Source organism: Aspergillus saccharolyticus (assembly GCF_003184585.1).
Source record: "Aspergillus saccharolyticus JOP 1030-1 unplaced genomic scaffold BP01scaffold_4, whole genome shotgun sequence".
In the NCBI taxonomy this organism is placed as follows: Eukaryota; Fungi; Ascomycota; class Eurotiomycetes; order Eurotiales; family Aspergillaceae; genus Aspergillus; species Aspergillus saccharolyticus.
Genome location: NW_020290614.1, coordinates 998,412 through 1,013,470, shown reverse-complemented (window position 1 = coordinate 1,013,470; position 15,059 = coordinate 998,412). Strand labels below are relative to the sequence as shown.

Genomic DNA, 15,059 nt, shown 5'->3' with positions numbered 1-15,059 from the left:
TCCTTCGGAATGGGTTTCCGATATCGGCGGAAATCCTGCCTCGGTTGATCTGCAGCCATCATGTATTTATTGATGGTGTTCGAGTCATGTGCCACCTGCCTATCCTGAGATGCTTTGGCGGTTCAAATTCATAGATCAAATGCACCAACCGCATTTCTAATTATTGACCACATCCTCATCACGTAAGCAGCAGTCACTTTGCATGGAAGCAATAGTCACAGCCAGGAGTCATTGCATGACCCACCTACACTTTTAAACCACCCCTGTAGGGGTAGAAGACAAGGATAAACGTGAATGGAATGTCGATCACTAGTTAGCCTGATGGCCGAATATTCTCGAGTTTAGTATTGTGGTTCATCTTCAATTGCCCCGGAGAGGGGCTCGGAACTAACCGAGATGATGTCGTTTGGGGAGGTCTATCAAGGGGGTTAGGTTTATATTGGAGCGCGTTGATGTGCATTACATAGGTAGTCAATATTTGAGTCAATTCCAAATTCAGCTCATAATGACATTGAATGAAAAGAAAGCAGCAATGGCATGATTTTATATACAAATTAAACAAACCCCTCGTCATCCCCTTGTTTAGTTCTTCGGCTGATGACTCGGGGCCCGGCCTACCCTGTTCTCGCCCGTTTGTCCTCCAACCATAGTCTGGGCTTCTTTCTGCGAGTAGATCTTCTCATTCTTGCTGGGCGACTGGGCGCGGAAGACGAGGGCGGCGCCCGCAATCACGCCGAAGATGCTGAGGAGGGCGATATTGCGGGAGCTAGACATGAATTGCAGAGTCAGTCTGGATCTTCCTGCATGCAGCTGCACCAGTGGTTATAGCATTTCTTACCGCACTGAGCCCGGGTGGCCGTTGGTGAGACCTCCAGTGTGTGCAACCATGATGACGATGGATGGAGTAGATGATGGAAGAGTTGTGATTGATTGTGTTCCAGTGTAGTTCACTGATTGACACCCACTGGCAACCAGCGGCGAGTCGATACTGATATAGGCTGGATTGAGACTACCTACACATGACGTCAAAAGTCTACATGCATCTCCGTCGGAGGCATTGGTTCCGCCGGATGGCATTCACTGTCTGCAGTCGGGCTACCGTGGATGGGAGTTGGTGCGTCAGGAAGACGTGCATGGAATCTTGTCTTGTGGCATTGCATTGGCTACTAGTTACAGTACTGTACTTCCACAGGAGTGATGCGGGTGGCGAGCAGTGGACTGTGGTTGCGATCACTAGGGAGATATATCCGAAAAGCCGATCGGGAGGGTTTCAAATGATCCCGCACGATCCAGCACTGTCAGGCTGGCAGTTGAACCCTGCATTCGAGGTTTTGACCACTACTGATAGATGTCCCTTGTTCCTCACTCTCACTCTCACAGCAAAGCTCGATCATCACCAGATGGCTGTGATTGAGGGTCTTTGCCATTGTCTCCACCATGGATCCCGGACTGGACAATTAGTTCTGTACTACATCAGTAGCTATCCATAAAATTCCCAGTAACCCATATCAAGCTTCCACAGCCAAGATCTTGCGATCTGCACCAATCCTAGCAGTGAACATTGCGAGAACAGCAGAACCAAAGAAGTTGAAAGACAGCTTCGGTAAGTCTAGACCAGGCCAGATCGAAGCTCCGCCAAATCAACGTCATCGCCGCCTCCGACCCGCCGATCCGATCGCCGCGGCTGTTTTATGAAAACAACCACCACCAAAAACCACCACCATCAAAATTCCCCTTCCCTCCTCCCCTCGAAACTACACCAACCCATCATGTCAATCACCACATCAACCTACCTCTTCGGAGGCTCCAAGTCCGTTAAACCCCTTTCTCTCCTTTCGCAACCACCAAACCCTACTAACCACCTACCAATAATGCAAACGACAGACCCTGGACCCCCTCCGACTGGACCGCCTCCGACGATCGCGTCCGCGGCGGAGCCTCGCACTCCTACCTCACCCCCACGCCGTACAACACCGCCCGCTTCCACGGCACCCTCGACATCACCACCCTGGGCGGCGCGGGTTTCGCCTCGCAGCGCACCACCACCACCACCCGCGAATGGGATCTCTCGGCCTTCGCGGGGCTGGAGGTCCACGTGCCCCGCGCCGACCAGAAGCGCTACACCTTGACGTTGAAGGACGAGATCCCGCCAACTCGGCCGGATGGACGCGAGCAGAGCTCTGTGAGCTGGGAGGTGGATTTCACCGTCCCCGAGGCGGGGGCGCGGTTGCGGTTCGCCTGGGAGGAGTTCCGGCCAACGTATCGCGGGCGGGAGGTCGAGAGGGAGAAGGTTGCGCCGCTGGATTTGGAGCGGGTGCGGCGGGTGGGGATTATGGTTCGGAGGTGAGTGGCTTTCTCTCTGGGTGGTTGGGGGGGGGTTGGGCTGATGGGTTTGTAGTTTCTTTGGGGAGCAGGCGGGGGCGTTTGAGATGGTGGTTGAGTCGATCAGGGGGTGGGGGAGTCGGAAGGAGGAGATGAGGATGAGGTATAGGGATGATGATGATGCTGATGGAAGCGTGTCTGCGAGGACCGAGGGAGAGGACAATGAGAAATGGGGAGTGGGCGAGGCGCAGTGGATGGCGAGTCCACGGCCGTGGGATCGACTGCGGGCGATGTTCTGCTGTGGAGTGTAGTATATAGGAGGAGTATCCCCCTCCTTGTTCTATTTGCAAACTACTGCGCTTACTTAACTCTTAACGCATGATCCATACCAACTGGGGAAATCATATCAATCATCACCACCAGCAACATACCTTTCCACCTCCCCCACCAACTCCCGCAATCGCTCCGCATCCTCCCCGCCCACCGTAACCGCCGCATAACTCCAACCCCCAGCCTTCTTGTCCTCGCTTTGTACCCACGCCGTAACAATCAACTGCCCCTCCTTGACTGCAGTCGCAAACCTCTCCTCAAACCCCTTCCGATCCCCCCGAACATACAACGGCGACAACACCGCCGCCTCCTCCCACCCCCGACGCACAAAATGCCCCCGCAGCAACCCCAAATGATACGACCCCGTCACCCGCGGATTCACATCCACAATCACCTGCCCCCCGTCTTCCTCCTGCCCCATCACATCCACCCCCACAGGCCCATAATATCCCTCCGCATGCAACACCCCCGCCAACTGCGCAATCGTCCTCTCGTACTGCTGCTGTAAGGCGGGTTGCGCCGGATACGACACCCATCCGCCCGCCCACTGGCCCTGCGCGTTGAACTGCTGGCGCGACGCGGCGAGGAAGATCGCGCGGCCCGTCTGGGTAAGGAAGAAGCTGACCCCGTGGGCCGGGCCCGCCACGTAGGGCTGGAGGAGGAGGGTGAGCGGGTAGAGGTGGGCGTTGTCCGGGGTGAGGTGCGGCAGGGAGGTCTGGAGGATGGTGTGCAGCTGGGTGTAGGCTTGTTGTCGGTCGGTGGCGGTGCGGATGATGAAGGTGCCGCGGCCGGAGGCGGCGATGGAGACCTTGAGAACGAAGGGGAGAGGGTGCGTGTGGAGGGGGTGGAGCATCTGCTGGATTTCTTGCTCCACCGCCGGGTGGTCGGGGGATGTGGCTGCGGCGGGGAGATTCAGGCGAGGGTCGATGATGGTGGAGGGGAGGGTCGGCAGCGGCGACAAAGCGAGCCAGCGTTTGCTGAGCAGCTGGTAGTGGGTTTCCGCCGGAATGATATGCGGGAGATGGGCGAGTTCGTCCTGGGGGACGATGATGGCGATGCGGGTGCCGCGGGGCAGGTGGATATTCTCAGCATACGCAGGGAACTGGAGTTGGGGGCGTTGGGAAGGGTGCAGTTGGGCGTGGAGGGTCTGGATCTCGCCGATGGCGGCGGATTGGAGGGTTTGCTGCGCTGCGGCGGTGGTGGTTGAAGGCAGCGAGTCGAAGAGAACCACCGGTGCGGGCCCCGCGATGAAGGAGTACCGCTGGGCGATGCCGCGCTCCAGCATGTTCTGCATGGCGTTCGGGGCAGTGGTGTTGGGGAAGGTGATGCCGTACAGGAAGTGCGAGGAGGAAAAGGGGTGCGGCGTCTGGCGCTCGGACTGGCTGGGGTGAGGGTAGGCCGTTATGATCCCATGGGGCCCGTCGCTGTCCAGGGCGTAGAGCTCGTCGAGAGTCGTGTCTAGGAGTATCGACATGTCGTGGGCTGCCTCGGATGATTGTCTAGGATGTAGATGCAGATACTCTAAGATTTGGAGTCAATGCCAGGCATCGAGGGTGATCTAAGGGGAGGAGGGTAGGCATGTACGGAGTCGAGATACTGTCACGGCAGCCAACTCTGTAGACGTAAACCGGCGTCATGGAGGAAGACTAGACCGATGTGCGATTCCGGCGGCAGAGATGTCCGAGTCTCGCTCGGTTGACAGAGCCACCCCCGATATCATCCATCATGAATCTCAGACATTCGAGTCGGACTTAGAAAAGACTTCCCCGGTACGACTTGAGGGAATTGGAAGAGATACGCAGGAACACTGTTGTTGAGAAATCCAACTCGTCCCAGTCGTCGAGCCTGGATCGCTGTCGAGCCATGTGCCCAGCCACTACAGGAATTGATGAGTACAGCGAGTCTGATCAAGTAGCCACCACAGATTTGCAATCACTGTTCATTAGACTATCAGTATTTCATGCTAGGTATCATATACATCATTACAATCCAAGAGCACTGAGGATGGCCTTGCCTACGCCAGTCGCACTGGCCGGGTTCTGGCCGGTGATGACCACACCACCCAGACCAGCGACCTGCGACACAACCACCTTCTCGCCCCAGGGCTCGTCGGCCTTGACGTACTTGCCGCCGGAGACGCGGTTCAGCTCGTCCTCCAGCATGAAGGGCATGATGGGGCTGAGGCCAACTTGGTCCTCCTCGGTGTTGGAGAAACCCGTGACGGAGGCACCGGCAAGCAGAGGCTCGCCGGAGGGGGTGGTCGCCTTGACCAGAACAGCCGGGCCGTGGCAGACGGCCGCGACCGGCTTCTTCGCAGCGGCGAACTCCTGGATCAGAGCCAGGGAGGTCGTGTCGCTGTGGAGGTCGTACATCGCTGGACTTGATCAGTATGCAGTCAAACCATCTGGATGGAGGATAGGTGACTCACGGCCGTGGCCACCGACGTAGAAAATGGCATCAAACTCCGCAACCTTGGAGGCCACGTCGGACAGCTTGACGGTGTTGGTCCAGAGAGCCTCCTGTTCTTTCAGGAACTGGGTCGAGACGGGGTCGCTCTCGAACATCTTCACGGAGCTGGGGTCCAGAGGAGCCTTGCCACCCTTAGGGGAAGCGATGACCAGCTCGGCCTTGTCGTGCAGCACTTCCCAAGGGTGAGCGAACTCGGGCTATCATTGCGTTAGTCGCGGAGATGGACTATTTATCGTACACAGTCACTCGGGGATGGCGGACTCACCAGATACCAACCCGTGGGGTGGTTGTTGGCAGGGAAATGGTCCTGGGACGTGAGGACAACGAGGACTTTGGGGGCCATGATGAATGATCTGATCAGTTGAGACTTGGTGATGGGTGGATGTACTCGATAGTCACACTACTGAGTTGCTGGAGGTTTATATAGATGATGTTGCATCCTGAAAAATGGATGACATCAAGAGGCAGGAAGGATGATTATTCAGCCGTAGCAAGCGGGAAACGGGCGGGGCACAGGAGACTTTCCTGAAAATCAATTAGTTGCAGCTGGAGCTCTCGGTTCGATTATGGCCCGGGTGGATTCCCTCTTCTTTTCCTCTCAACCTGGAGTTCACGGTGTGAATCTTACCACTCACTGCCTTCCCTGAGGTTCCAGAAATGCTTCCCTCTCGTGATTGGGTGACAAATGCCAGTTATTCCGAACGGATGGAATTCAATTGGGGTTCCTGCAAGCTGCTTACATCCCCCCGGGTTGACCCACAAGCTCTGGAAGGATTATAGCTTGACTGAAGGATAAATCATTTGGAGCTCATCATTACTGATTTACCTGAGCCTACTGGGTAGATCTGATTGTATACTTCCTACGGGAGAAGCTTCGAGATCTCCTCACATGATCAGCTCCGAATGGCGGACGAGGATTGCTCGGTTTAGCTTCTCGCGCTAGTCTGACACTATCGAATTTCATCTTGGGGGCAAAAAAGAATCCAGACACCAGGCCATACTCTATAGATTGCGATACGTAGCTATCAGTTTCTCTAACATCACAAATGCGCCAACACAGCATCCGCGCCGGACACCTATACCGAAGTTAGTACCGGACCAGAACCAAACGGTCAAGCAAAACTGGGAACAGACCTTGACTCCCTTCTCCGTCTCAATCTGCGCATAGGTCACCTTTCCGTGGTCAATGATGATCGCGAATCGGCCGGTGCGGCCACCGTTGGCCCAGCCGATGGAATTGGCGAATTTGGCGTCGGGATCAGAGAGGAACAGCTGGTTGGATTAGATGGAAACAGTAATACATATAACTAGAGTACCTACAATATCATCGCCCTTGACGTTGTTGGCCTTGCCCCAGGCACTCATCACGAAGGGGTCATTGGAGGCAATGACTGCGACCACCTCCACGCCCTTCTCCTTGAGGCGTGGAAGGTTCTGAATGTATCCCGGAACATGGTTGATGGAGCAGGTGGGGGTGAAAGCACCAGGAACGGCGAAGAGCACGACTTTCTTATCGGCCCATTCTTTCGACGCGTTGTAGTTGATGGGAATACCGCAGGCGGTGATCTCCCCGCTTTCCTCCGTCCAGGGGATGTACCTTCAATTGAACTGGTATTCAGTACAGTACTCGTAGTTTCTTTGAATCAGGACATACATACTGGAACACAACGTCAGCGGGGAAAGAGTCTCCGGGTTTGAGAGTCATGGTGATGGGACGGATTGATTTTCGATTCAGGGAAACGCAATGAAGAAAAAGAGGTGGGGGGAAAAGAAAGACGAGGAGAAGGTGCGGGGTCGGCGGTGATTAATAACAATCAGGGAGCAAACACCATCGATGAGGAGTTGTGCAGCTCGTCATTCCGATGCGGTCAAGCGCGAGGAGCTCGGCGCTTTCCGTCCGATTCTGCTGCATCCCGCAACTCTGCACAGTTCAGCTCAGCTCAGCTACAAAGACACCTTGAAGTATGAACGCAATCTCTCTTCATAACATGCGAAGTCTATCTACAGCATCAAAATCATTCCTCATAACTGCGACTCCACCCCCTAGATGGCCCGTCCGAATTGAACGGGCTTCTCAACGGCCACTCCCAGCGTCTTGGCCGCGTTCATCACCCACTCCGGCTCACGCAAGAACTGACGTGCCAAAAACACCACATCCGATCGGGGAAAGGATCCAGACAGAGTGGCCTCTGCCGCGCGAGCCTCATCGGCCCCCTCCACAATATCCTTGGCTTGTTCCGCATCCGTGATGTAGCCAACGCTGCCCACAAGGGTCGATGCTCCAGCGTCTCGAATCGCCTTCCGCACATGGCCTGCCAGGTCCACCTGGTAGTTCCGGTGGGCGAAATCAATCGCTTGGTCTTTGTGATTACCAGCAGAGCTGACGTCCACGAGATCGACTCCGAGGTCTGGCATATCGGCAACCAAGCGAATGGTACTGTCGAGATCCCACGAGCCACACTCGGCCGCCACCGCCTTCCCCTCCAACCACTCGATCGCGCTGACTCGCAAGAACAAGGGAGTTCCGCTCGGGATCACCTCGCGGATCGCTGTTGCGACCTCTCGCAGGAATCGGGTGCGGTTCTCGAAGCTTCCACCATATTTGTCGGTACGCTTGTTGGTCACGGGGCTCAAGAACTGGTGCAGGAGATATCCATGCGCCGCGTGAATCTCGAGCACATCCACTCCAGCGCGGACAGCCGCCTCCGCACTCTTGGCGAACGCTCTTACCACCTCCTCGATCTCCTCAATGCTCAGCGCCCGCGGCGTCCAGTGTCCCTCGCCGGTGCCGTCCCACACATGCTCCTTTCCCCCGGATGGTCCGACCACGTTGGAAGGCCACCCGAATGCGTCCTCGTCTGCCTTCAAGCTCGGCTTTCCGGCCTTGACAGCCAGCCACGGGGCCGTCACGCTGGCCTTGCGTCCGGCGTGGGCCAACTGCACAGCCACCTTGGCCCCTTGAGCATGGCAGAAGCGCACGACTCGCTCGAGCGCCTTGACTTGCTCCGAGTCCGGGGCGGTGTCCCACAAACCAACATCATTGGGAGAAATGCGACCGTTGGGTTGGACGGCGCTCGCTTCCACGAAGACCAGACCCGCGCCTTTGATGGCGAAATGGCCCAGGTGGGCAATGTGATAATCGGTCAAGGCGCCAGCAAGAGGGGAGGAAAGATCGGGCTCGGCGGAGTACATGCACATGGGCGAAACTACAATGCGGTTCTTAAGGGTCACATCGCGGATGGTCAGCGGGCGGAAGAGGGTCGGTGTGGCGGCATCGTGGGGTTGAATGGCAGCACCGGCGTTGTTAGCGGGGGTGAAGTAGGGAAGCTGGTCGGCTTTGACCACAACAGTAGAGGGACTCATGGTGGACGTGTCAGGCAAAAATGATTCAATTTGGTAAGTGAATTGAATGCCATGGCTATCCGGGGCCATGCCATGGCTCTTATATCTCTGTAGTAAACAAGCTTTACAGAAATTGGGGTCGCAAAAGGTTGGCGGTGCTGCTGACAAATGCAGTCAGCACGGATCCATTATTGATTACGTCGCGGAGCACGGCTGAAAGACACGCACGAAAAGGCTCATTCATGATCGCATGGGTTTGTCATTGCGCCATTTTTTTAATCTCCCACAGGAGTTTCTCCAATACTCCAGTCCGCGTTGACCAGACTGAATCGTGCTCGGTTCCCGGTATGACGACCGATTCAAAAGAAACCACCCCTCCCAAATTGTCACGCGTGAAGCACTGCTCGAAGTACTGCTGTCCCTTATATCCGATCATACCATCTTTCTCTGCGAAAACACCTTTGAGCCGTAGAGGTTCCTCCTGTGGATGCTGTTGCGTACGGTCTCGCCCGGCCTGCACCATATGCCGGACATATGCCGGGAGATCCTCACAAGCGCCCCACAGTCCTGACGTGCCTTTCTTCAGGCAGACTATCGCCTCATCATTGATCCCTGTGGAGTTCTCTTTGAACATATACTCCAGAGTGATCTTCTCTAGGGTCTCCACAGCTTCTGCCGACATTCCGTAGGTGGCAAGGCACGGGTCCGTTCCTTCAGAAATCGGACCTTTTCCCATGCTGGGCAAGCTGGAAGACAAATTCGCTAGGATCCCGGCACTGGCACCAAAGGTCGGTGCTATCTTGGTCAAGGAGAATTGAATGAGCTTGTTCCATTGATTCAACATCCCTGTGGGGAGCATCCGAGCCATCTGCATGGACAATACATCGGAATGCTTGGGTTCAACCCATGGGGCTGTGGTCTGTTAGCGACCTGGGTCATGCCATTTCGTCAAATGTCCAGGGGAATACTAACCAAGCAGCATTGCGATTGGTTTCCGTGGCCATAGCAGGTCCCTCCTGCATGCAAGTAGATTCAGCAGGTAGATCGTACCTGCACTGTGTGATATAGGCACCACATGCGGGACCGACAAGTGGTCCAGTAGTGCTGTGACCGTTTCCAGCCAGATAGAGACTCGCTTTTCGACAGGTACGGGCGTGGATCCGCCTATCCCAGGACTGTCATTCTCAGCGACCCAACCCATGGTAGGATGGCAATGATACCGAGCACGCCACTTACCGATCAATTGAGAGTAATCGAACTCCAATCACATTCGCCAAGTGATCTTGGTGGTATAGCCACAGTCGGCTGCCCGCCATCCCAGGCACGGCCAGAATGACCGGCACTGGGGATCCATCTTCATTCTGACGCGGCCCAACATCTGCATATGTGACCGCAATCGGGCCATGATCTTCCGTTGCGGGTAGAACGAATCGCTGGTGGAAGCGTTTCTGCGCAGTGAACTCGGACAAGTCTCGGTCGGTTGCCATGGTGGTTCAGACGATGGCTGCAAGAGGCTTCGCTGAATGCGAAGAACGGGGGAGATCATGCGAGGCCGAGCGCAGCCTGAGCCGTAAGACAAGTGAGACAAATATAGACATAAATATACGAGGAAGGTCTCGGGTCGATTGGCTGGCAGGAGTTTGGGCTGAAGCCTGGAGGATCCCACGCATGATATCCTGCGCCTCATTTGCCTATTGGGTCCAGGCGTCAACACTCCTCGTATTAGTCATGGTAGCCTCTTCCTGCACTAAGTCTCATTTTCGGCGATATGCCGGTCTTCACACTCTGTCCTCTCTTAAGACAGCTATTATGGTGAGTTTGTACTTTACTAGACTAGAAATTAATAGTATTATCAAGATGTATATTAGATACTAGTAGCTAGGATCCTCTCCTACTATTTATAGTATATGACTCCAAAATCTAAATCTAGCTTCTTGTCAGATAGAATCTTACTACCTAGTCTGATTTCCTTACCAAGAAAGCAGCCTCCAGACGCTGCACTCGGGAAAGACCTCCAGCCCTAACGGTAAACAGTAAAAAACTAGAATTGCCTAGAGACCCCTACCGATGTGCCTCGGGGCGGTGTTGGTGGTGGCACCATCTCCGAGCACGCAAATGTATATAGTATGTTCGATGCTAAATAGAAGGAGATTCTATCTAGTACTCATGTAGCAATATCTATCTAGCATAGCGTGATCTTCTTGAGATTCTTGGACCGTCTTGCTTGGGGATTACTTTAGACTACATACAGTACAGCCGGTATACAACGATAAGTTAAGACTAAGCTCTATATACCATGATGATAGCACCTTTCTGGAGGAAGCCTGTTGGGAGGTCTTTAACGGATATAAGCAATCAAACTTAGAATGGAAATTCAGACGAGTGGTGGATGGTATATACATATATGCTCCTGGTAAATTCCTTGCGGTTGGGGTTGAGTCTCTGCTGATTTCACCGCGATATACTTGTAGAAATGCTGCAATGTCCGAACAAGGGTTTTTTTTTTCTTAGAAGCACAACCCCGATCCCATCGGTGGAGAACAAGCTCTGCCCACTTATTAGCTTCTCTCTGCTCCCCCCTTACGCCTCTCTCAATAGGTAAGAATCTCTGCAAACCAGGTCACGGTATACTGGGTACGACGCCACGAGCACACCGTGGATTAGAGTCAAGCACAGGGACAACGGGGGCACGAACATATGTACGAGAGGCAAGTGGGTGGCTTCCGGATGTTTGCCCCCCACATCGTAGCCCTAGAAGAAGGGCCCCTAGCTGTGTTCGGGATAATCTTTGTTACTGATCTGGAGTTATCACCTAACGTCGCTCAGGATATCGTGAAGCAGCGTGTTGTCAGTCCTAGGACTCCGATCTGAATCGTCGCACTTTTGACATCAACGAATTGCTCCGGATGAGTTGACATCCGCACTGCACCATCTTATCTGATCTGATTGCTGATCGACGTTGTTTTACAGGAGGGTCTGGGCCTATACGAAGTTGGAGCTGATAGGTAGTGGGGCGCACAGATCAAGACTCCAGAGATAATATACTCAGGTTGTGTATAGTGACGATAGACGGATGGCTTGGTATCTCCGGATCGGGTGAGTTACTGGGGCTTAGAGATGGATTGTGTTGTCAAATGGGCGGGACCCGGAGTGAGCCTCGTACAGTCTCTTAATGATAGAATTGGCTTGCCTTCCCCCAGGGATAATATTTGGTCCGGGCAATAGCATCATCATCATCGGAGACTCTCGTCGGCCTTCTGGTCAACATCAATTCACCATCGCAGGATACCCAAACACAAAGTCCGAAGGCTTCAGGTGACCGGTCAGTGGATAGAACGTCAGCCTTGCACCGAGACAATGGTCCGGTAATAGTGATGCACACAAGGCGAAACCCACAGGTGGTCGTGCGTACTGTCAATCACCGTGGCAAAAGACCAAACAATCCGCACGTCATGCATCCCCCCATCGCAAGATGAGGCCAGAGAAAGTGGCTTGATCGGGCAATACAAAATTCTCCGAGCAGACGCATCATCATTCGTCATCCTCGTTCCGCCCCTTGCATCGAAGGGAGCCAAACAGGAAAGGAAGCCCCAGGCATCGTCCGCGTGGAATGTTCTTCCACCTCTCCGCGGGTGCATCATCTCAGCGGCGGCGGATTGGTGCTGGTTCCATCAGTCACTCGCGCGATCAAGCTCTGTAGTTACCAGTGGAGAATGCATCGTCAGCTTTGCACTGACGGAGTATGCCCCAGAGTGACTTTGACGAGCGAACCCTCCAGAAGATCTGTCAGAGAAGGTTGCATCGACGATGGCCCTGCATATCCGACGCCCGTCCCTCATCCCTTGCTCACTCATCCCCCAAGTCACAGACAAGCTTGGTAGAACAGGCTTGGTAGAACTAGAGTCCCGACTTCTCCCGTAATCTCGATGATCACCTGGCTTGTCAACCTCAGGAGGACTACCTCCCTCTGAAGTTTGACAAACGTGACCTATCACATCTCCAGCGCCGCGGAAGATACACGCGATCATGACGTTTAGCATCACCAACAAGGGGGGGGAACGACCTGGCAGCTGCGCCGATCTGCCTAGGATGGCTGGGATGGCTGCGAGAAATGCGGTCGCTGCTGTAGCCTCCACCAGGCATGGCCCGGGACCATTGCCCCGGCTCAGGTCTATATGTCTCCCTGACCCCATTCGTTATTGACTGCTGCATTGATCCGACACCATGAACGGGAAGGCGGCGGCGATGATTCACGAGTCGGTCGCGATGGACGAGTACTTGCTCAAGAATCAGCTGGAGCTCACAGCCGACGGCCAGTACGTCCGCTGGGGCAAGGAGAACAAGAGGCAACCGCGTAACTGGCCGACGAGCCGGAAAGTCTTTGACAGTAGCGTCATTTTCCTGTTGGATACCTTCACGTATGGTGGTTGCTGCTCCGTACGTGGTTGCTCTTGCTAACACCGTCCCTAGGACCGCAACCAGCACGGCCGGAGTATTTCCACCCACCACCCGCGGCGGCCGAATTCTGATGCTAATTGGTGTAGTCCTTGGCGGCGCAGAAAGCGCAAGACGAATACCACCTCGGGTATACGCTGGCCACGTTGATCTTCGTGACACTGTATGCCTTGCTCCCCAATGCTCCCGCGCGGGGGATGATGATACTGACAGGATAGGTTTCTGGTGGGTCAGATCTTCGGGGCGATTGTCTTTCCCCCCTGGTCGGAGTCATTCGGCCGCAAAAATCTCTATATTCTGAGTTCGGCAGGGAGTGTGGTCTGCTGCGTCGTCCTCGGAGCGACGCATTCCCTGGGAGCCGTGATCCCTGCGCGAATCATAGCCGGATGTCTGTCGGCGATTCCCTATACTGTCGGTGGCGGGAGCATCGAGGAGATGTTTGATTCGCGGGCTCGGATTTGGGTGATATTCATTTGGACGATTGCGTCAAATTTTGGCTTGTTGCTGGGGCCCATCATGAGCACTTATATCTCTGCCCACCTCGACTGGTAGGCTTCACCCATCCTGTCTTCTAACCAGGCACTCACTCACCGTCGGGGTCACTCCCTCCAGGCGCTGGGTGTTTCACATCTCCGCCATCATCTTCGCCGTACTGACCGGGCTATTCCTTCTGATCCGCGAGTCTCGGCCCTCGCTTCTCCTTGCGCGTGAAGTCGCGCGCATCCGACACGAGACTGGCAACGAAACCCTACAACCGCTGAACCCCGACCACACACCCGACTTCCAGACCTTCCTGCGGGTCTCCCTCTTCCGGCCGCTGCAGCTGTTTTTCGGGGAGTTGCTCATCTTCGTCGTCGCCATCATGATCGCCTTTTCCTTTTCCCTCGTCTACGTCTTCACCGAAGCCCTCCAACCCATCTACGAGTCGATGGGCTACACCGCCGCGCAGTCCTGTTTGGCGTTCGTCGCCATCGGGGTCGGCGTCGTCTTCAGTACCTTCACCCGTTTCCTGGATCACCGCATCTTCGACGCACGCAAAGCGGCGGGTCAGCCCGTCAAGCCCGAAGACAAGCTGTACGGGCTGGTCATCGGCGCCCCCGTCTTTGCCGTCGCGCTGTGGTGGTTCGCCTGGACGATCCCGCCGCAGGTCGCGCAGCTCCCCTGGATCGTGCCCTCCCTCGCGCTGGTGCTGATCGGGTTCGCACTCAACGAGTTCGACACCGTGCTGTACGGGTACCTGTCGGATAGTTACTTGAGCTACGCGGCAAGCGGGACGGCGGCGGTGCAGTTCCTGCGGGCGCTGGCGTCCGGGGTGTTTCCGCTGTTCACGCGCCAGATGTTCGATGGGTTGGGGGCGAATGTGGCGGTCTCGGTGCTGGCGGCGCTGGCGACGGGGTTCTGTGTGGTGCCGGTGGTGTTTTTGTGCTATGGGGAGCGGATTCGCGCGCGCAGTCAGTTCGCGCGGTTTAGTCTGGAAGTGGAGGAGGAGTTGGGGACGACGGGTGAGGAGCGGGAGAAGTGATTGCCTGGAAGATATATAATAGTGACTTTATATATGTATGCTGTCGGAAGATCTTGGGTATCAGTTGTAAAATGTCACGGTGGAAGGGGGTCATCTCATTCCTCAGGGATGTGTTCAAAAGGTATATTGTGGGGTGGAAGCACCGTTGGTTGTTGGCATATCATGTTGTACAATAATGTCCCTAAATTCTAGTAAGCTGAAGCAAAATCTCCTCTACAATATTGCACCACATCGACCCACCGTCCGCTTACCTTCCATCGACTCCCACCTCCCCCCCCCCTCTCAACCTCTCCATGATGGTTATACATACTGTATACCCTGTATAATCATGAATCAGTTAGCCAACCCCAGATCCAATGTGTACGTACTATCGGGATGTGGGCTCCGATATGCGGGATGGCGAAGATAAGCATTGGGCGATCCCCGCATCAAACCCCATCGTGACGCGGCCGTACACCAATCGCATCCTCGCTGCTCCACCGCTTATCAGACGATCGGGCCGATGCAGTGGCAACCCGGGAGGAATCCTGGTGTCAATTGCCGGTGATTGGCGTGCAGTGGCAGTTCGGGGTTGGAGATAGTCGGTTGGAGACAATGGCATCCTTATCACCAAATGATC

At 55.1% G+C, this 15,059-nt stretch overlaps 7 protein-coding genes across 7 annotated transcripts; 2 read left to right on the top strand and 5 right to left on the bottom strand.

Annotated features, from left to right (window-relative positions):
* Positions 1-513: 513 nt before the first annotated feature.
* Positions 514-946, bottom strand: BP01DRAFT_389245 (uncharacterized protein). Its single transcript, XM_025577902.1, has 2 exons — positions 839-946; positions 514-766 (listed from the first exon to the last, which is right to left on the bottom strand). Exons 1-2 carry the CDS (start codon positions 886-888, stop codon positions 583-585), a joined length of 234 nt encoding a protein of 77 aa, XP_025434638.1. The 5' UTR covers positions 889-946; the 3' UTR covers positions 514-582.
* A 936-nt stretch (positions 947-1,882) lies between these two features.
* On the top strand, positions 1,883-2,681 carry BP01DRAFT_406193 (CIA30 family protein; the record flags this gene model as incomplete). The annotated part of the gene is made up of 2 exons (XM_025578761.1): positions 1,883-2,343; positions 2,399-2,681. Coding segments are annotated over 2 exons (696 nt in total), but the record flags the coding sequence as incomplete, so codon positions are not given.
* On the bottom strand, positions 2,550-4,613 carry BP01DRAFT_413733 (putative solid-state culture specific protein). The gene has a single exon (XM_025579016.1). The coding sequence runs from the start codon at positions 4,124-4,126 to the stop codon at positions 2,729-2,731; it is 1,398 nt and encodes a 465-aa protein (XP_025434636.1). The 5' UTR covers positions 4,127-4,613; the 3' UTR covers positions 2,550-2,728.
* On the bottom strand, positions 4,574-5,598 carry BP01DRAFT_353794 (type 1 glutamine amidotransferase domain-containing protein). Its single transcript, XM_025574275.1, has 3 exons — positions 5,387-5,598; positions 5,081-5,318; positions 4,574-5,026 (listed from the first exon to the last, which is right to left on the bottom strand). The coding sequence occupies exons 1-3, from the start codon at positions 5,462-5,464 to the stop codon at positions 4,635-4,637; spliced, it is 708 nt and encodes a 235-aa protein (XP_025434635.1). The 5' UTR covers positions 5,465-5,598; the 3' UTR covers positions 4,574-4,634.
* Positions 5,599-6,161: 563 nt separating this feature from the next.
* BP01DRAFT_363116 (FMN-linked oxidoreductase) lies at positions 6,162-8,484 on the bottom strand (the record flags this gene model as incomplete). The annotated part of the gene is made up of 4 exons (XM_025576254.1): positions 6,162-6,197; positions 6,256-6,393; positions 6,442-6,718; positions 7,238-8,484. The coding sequence occupies 4 exons, from the start codon at positions 8,482-8,484 to the stop codon at positions 6,162-6,164; spliced, it is 1,698 nt and encodes a 565-aa protein (XP_025434634.1).
* Positions 8,485-8,722: 238 nt separating this feature from the next.
* On the bottom strand, positions 8,723-10,193 carry BP01DRAFT_371574 (alpha/beta fold hydrolase; the record flags this gene model as incomplete). The annotated part of the gene is made up of 4 exons (XM_025576674.1): positions 8,723-9,375; positions 9,436-9,638; positions 9,700-9,934; positions 10,178-10,193. The coding sequence occupies 4 exons, from the start codon at positions 10,191-10,193 to the stop codon at positions 8,723-8,725; spliced, it is 1,107 nt and encodes a 368-aa protein (XP_025434633.1).
* A 2,536-nt stretch (positions 10,194-12,729) lies between these two features.
* BP01DRAFT_334246 (MFS general substrate transporter) lies at positions 12,730-14,686 on the top strand (the record flags this gene model as incomplete). Its single annotated transcript, XM_025573156.1, has 3 exons — positions 12,730-12,881; positions 13,137-13,466; positions 13,531-14,686. The coding sequence occupies 3 exons, from the start codon at positions 12,730-12,732 to the stop codon at positions 14,438-14,440; spliced, it is 1,392 nt and encodes a 463-aa protein (XP_025434632.1). The 3' UTR covers positions 14,441-14,686.
* Positions 14,687-15,059: the final 373 nt, after the last annotated feature.

Excerpts from the sequence above, each read along its gene's own strand:
- BP01DRAFT_389245 (XM_025577902.1), bottom strand. The coding sequence starts at position 888 with ATGGTTGCACACACTGGAGGTCTCACCAACGGCCACCCGGGCTCAGTG. Across the intron at positions 767-838 it reads GGCCACCCGGGCTCAGTGCG|CTCCCGCAATATCGCCCTCC; the intron begins GTAAGAAATGCT and ends ATTCATGTCTAG.
- BP01DRAFT_413733 (XM_025579016.1), bottom strand. The coding sequence starts at position 4,126 with ATGTCGATACTCCTAGACACGACTCTCGACGAGCTCTACGCCCTGGAC.
- BP01DRAFT_353794 (XM_025574275.1), bottom strand. The coding sequence starts at position 5,464 with ATGGCCCCCAAAGTCCTCGTTGTCCTCACGTCCCAGGACCATTTCCCT. Across the intron at positions 5,319-5,386 it reads ACCCCACGGGTTGGTATCTG|CCCGAGTTCGCTCACCCTTG; the intron begins GTGAGTCCGCCA and ends ACGCAATGATAG. Across the intron at positions 5,027-5,080 it reads CTACGTCGGTGGCCACGGCC|CGATGTACGACCTCCACAGC; the intron begins GTGAGTCACCTA and ends GATCAAGTCCAG.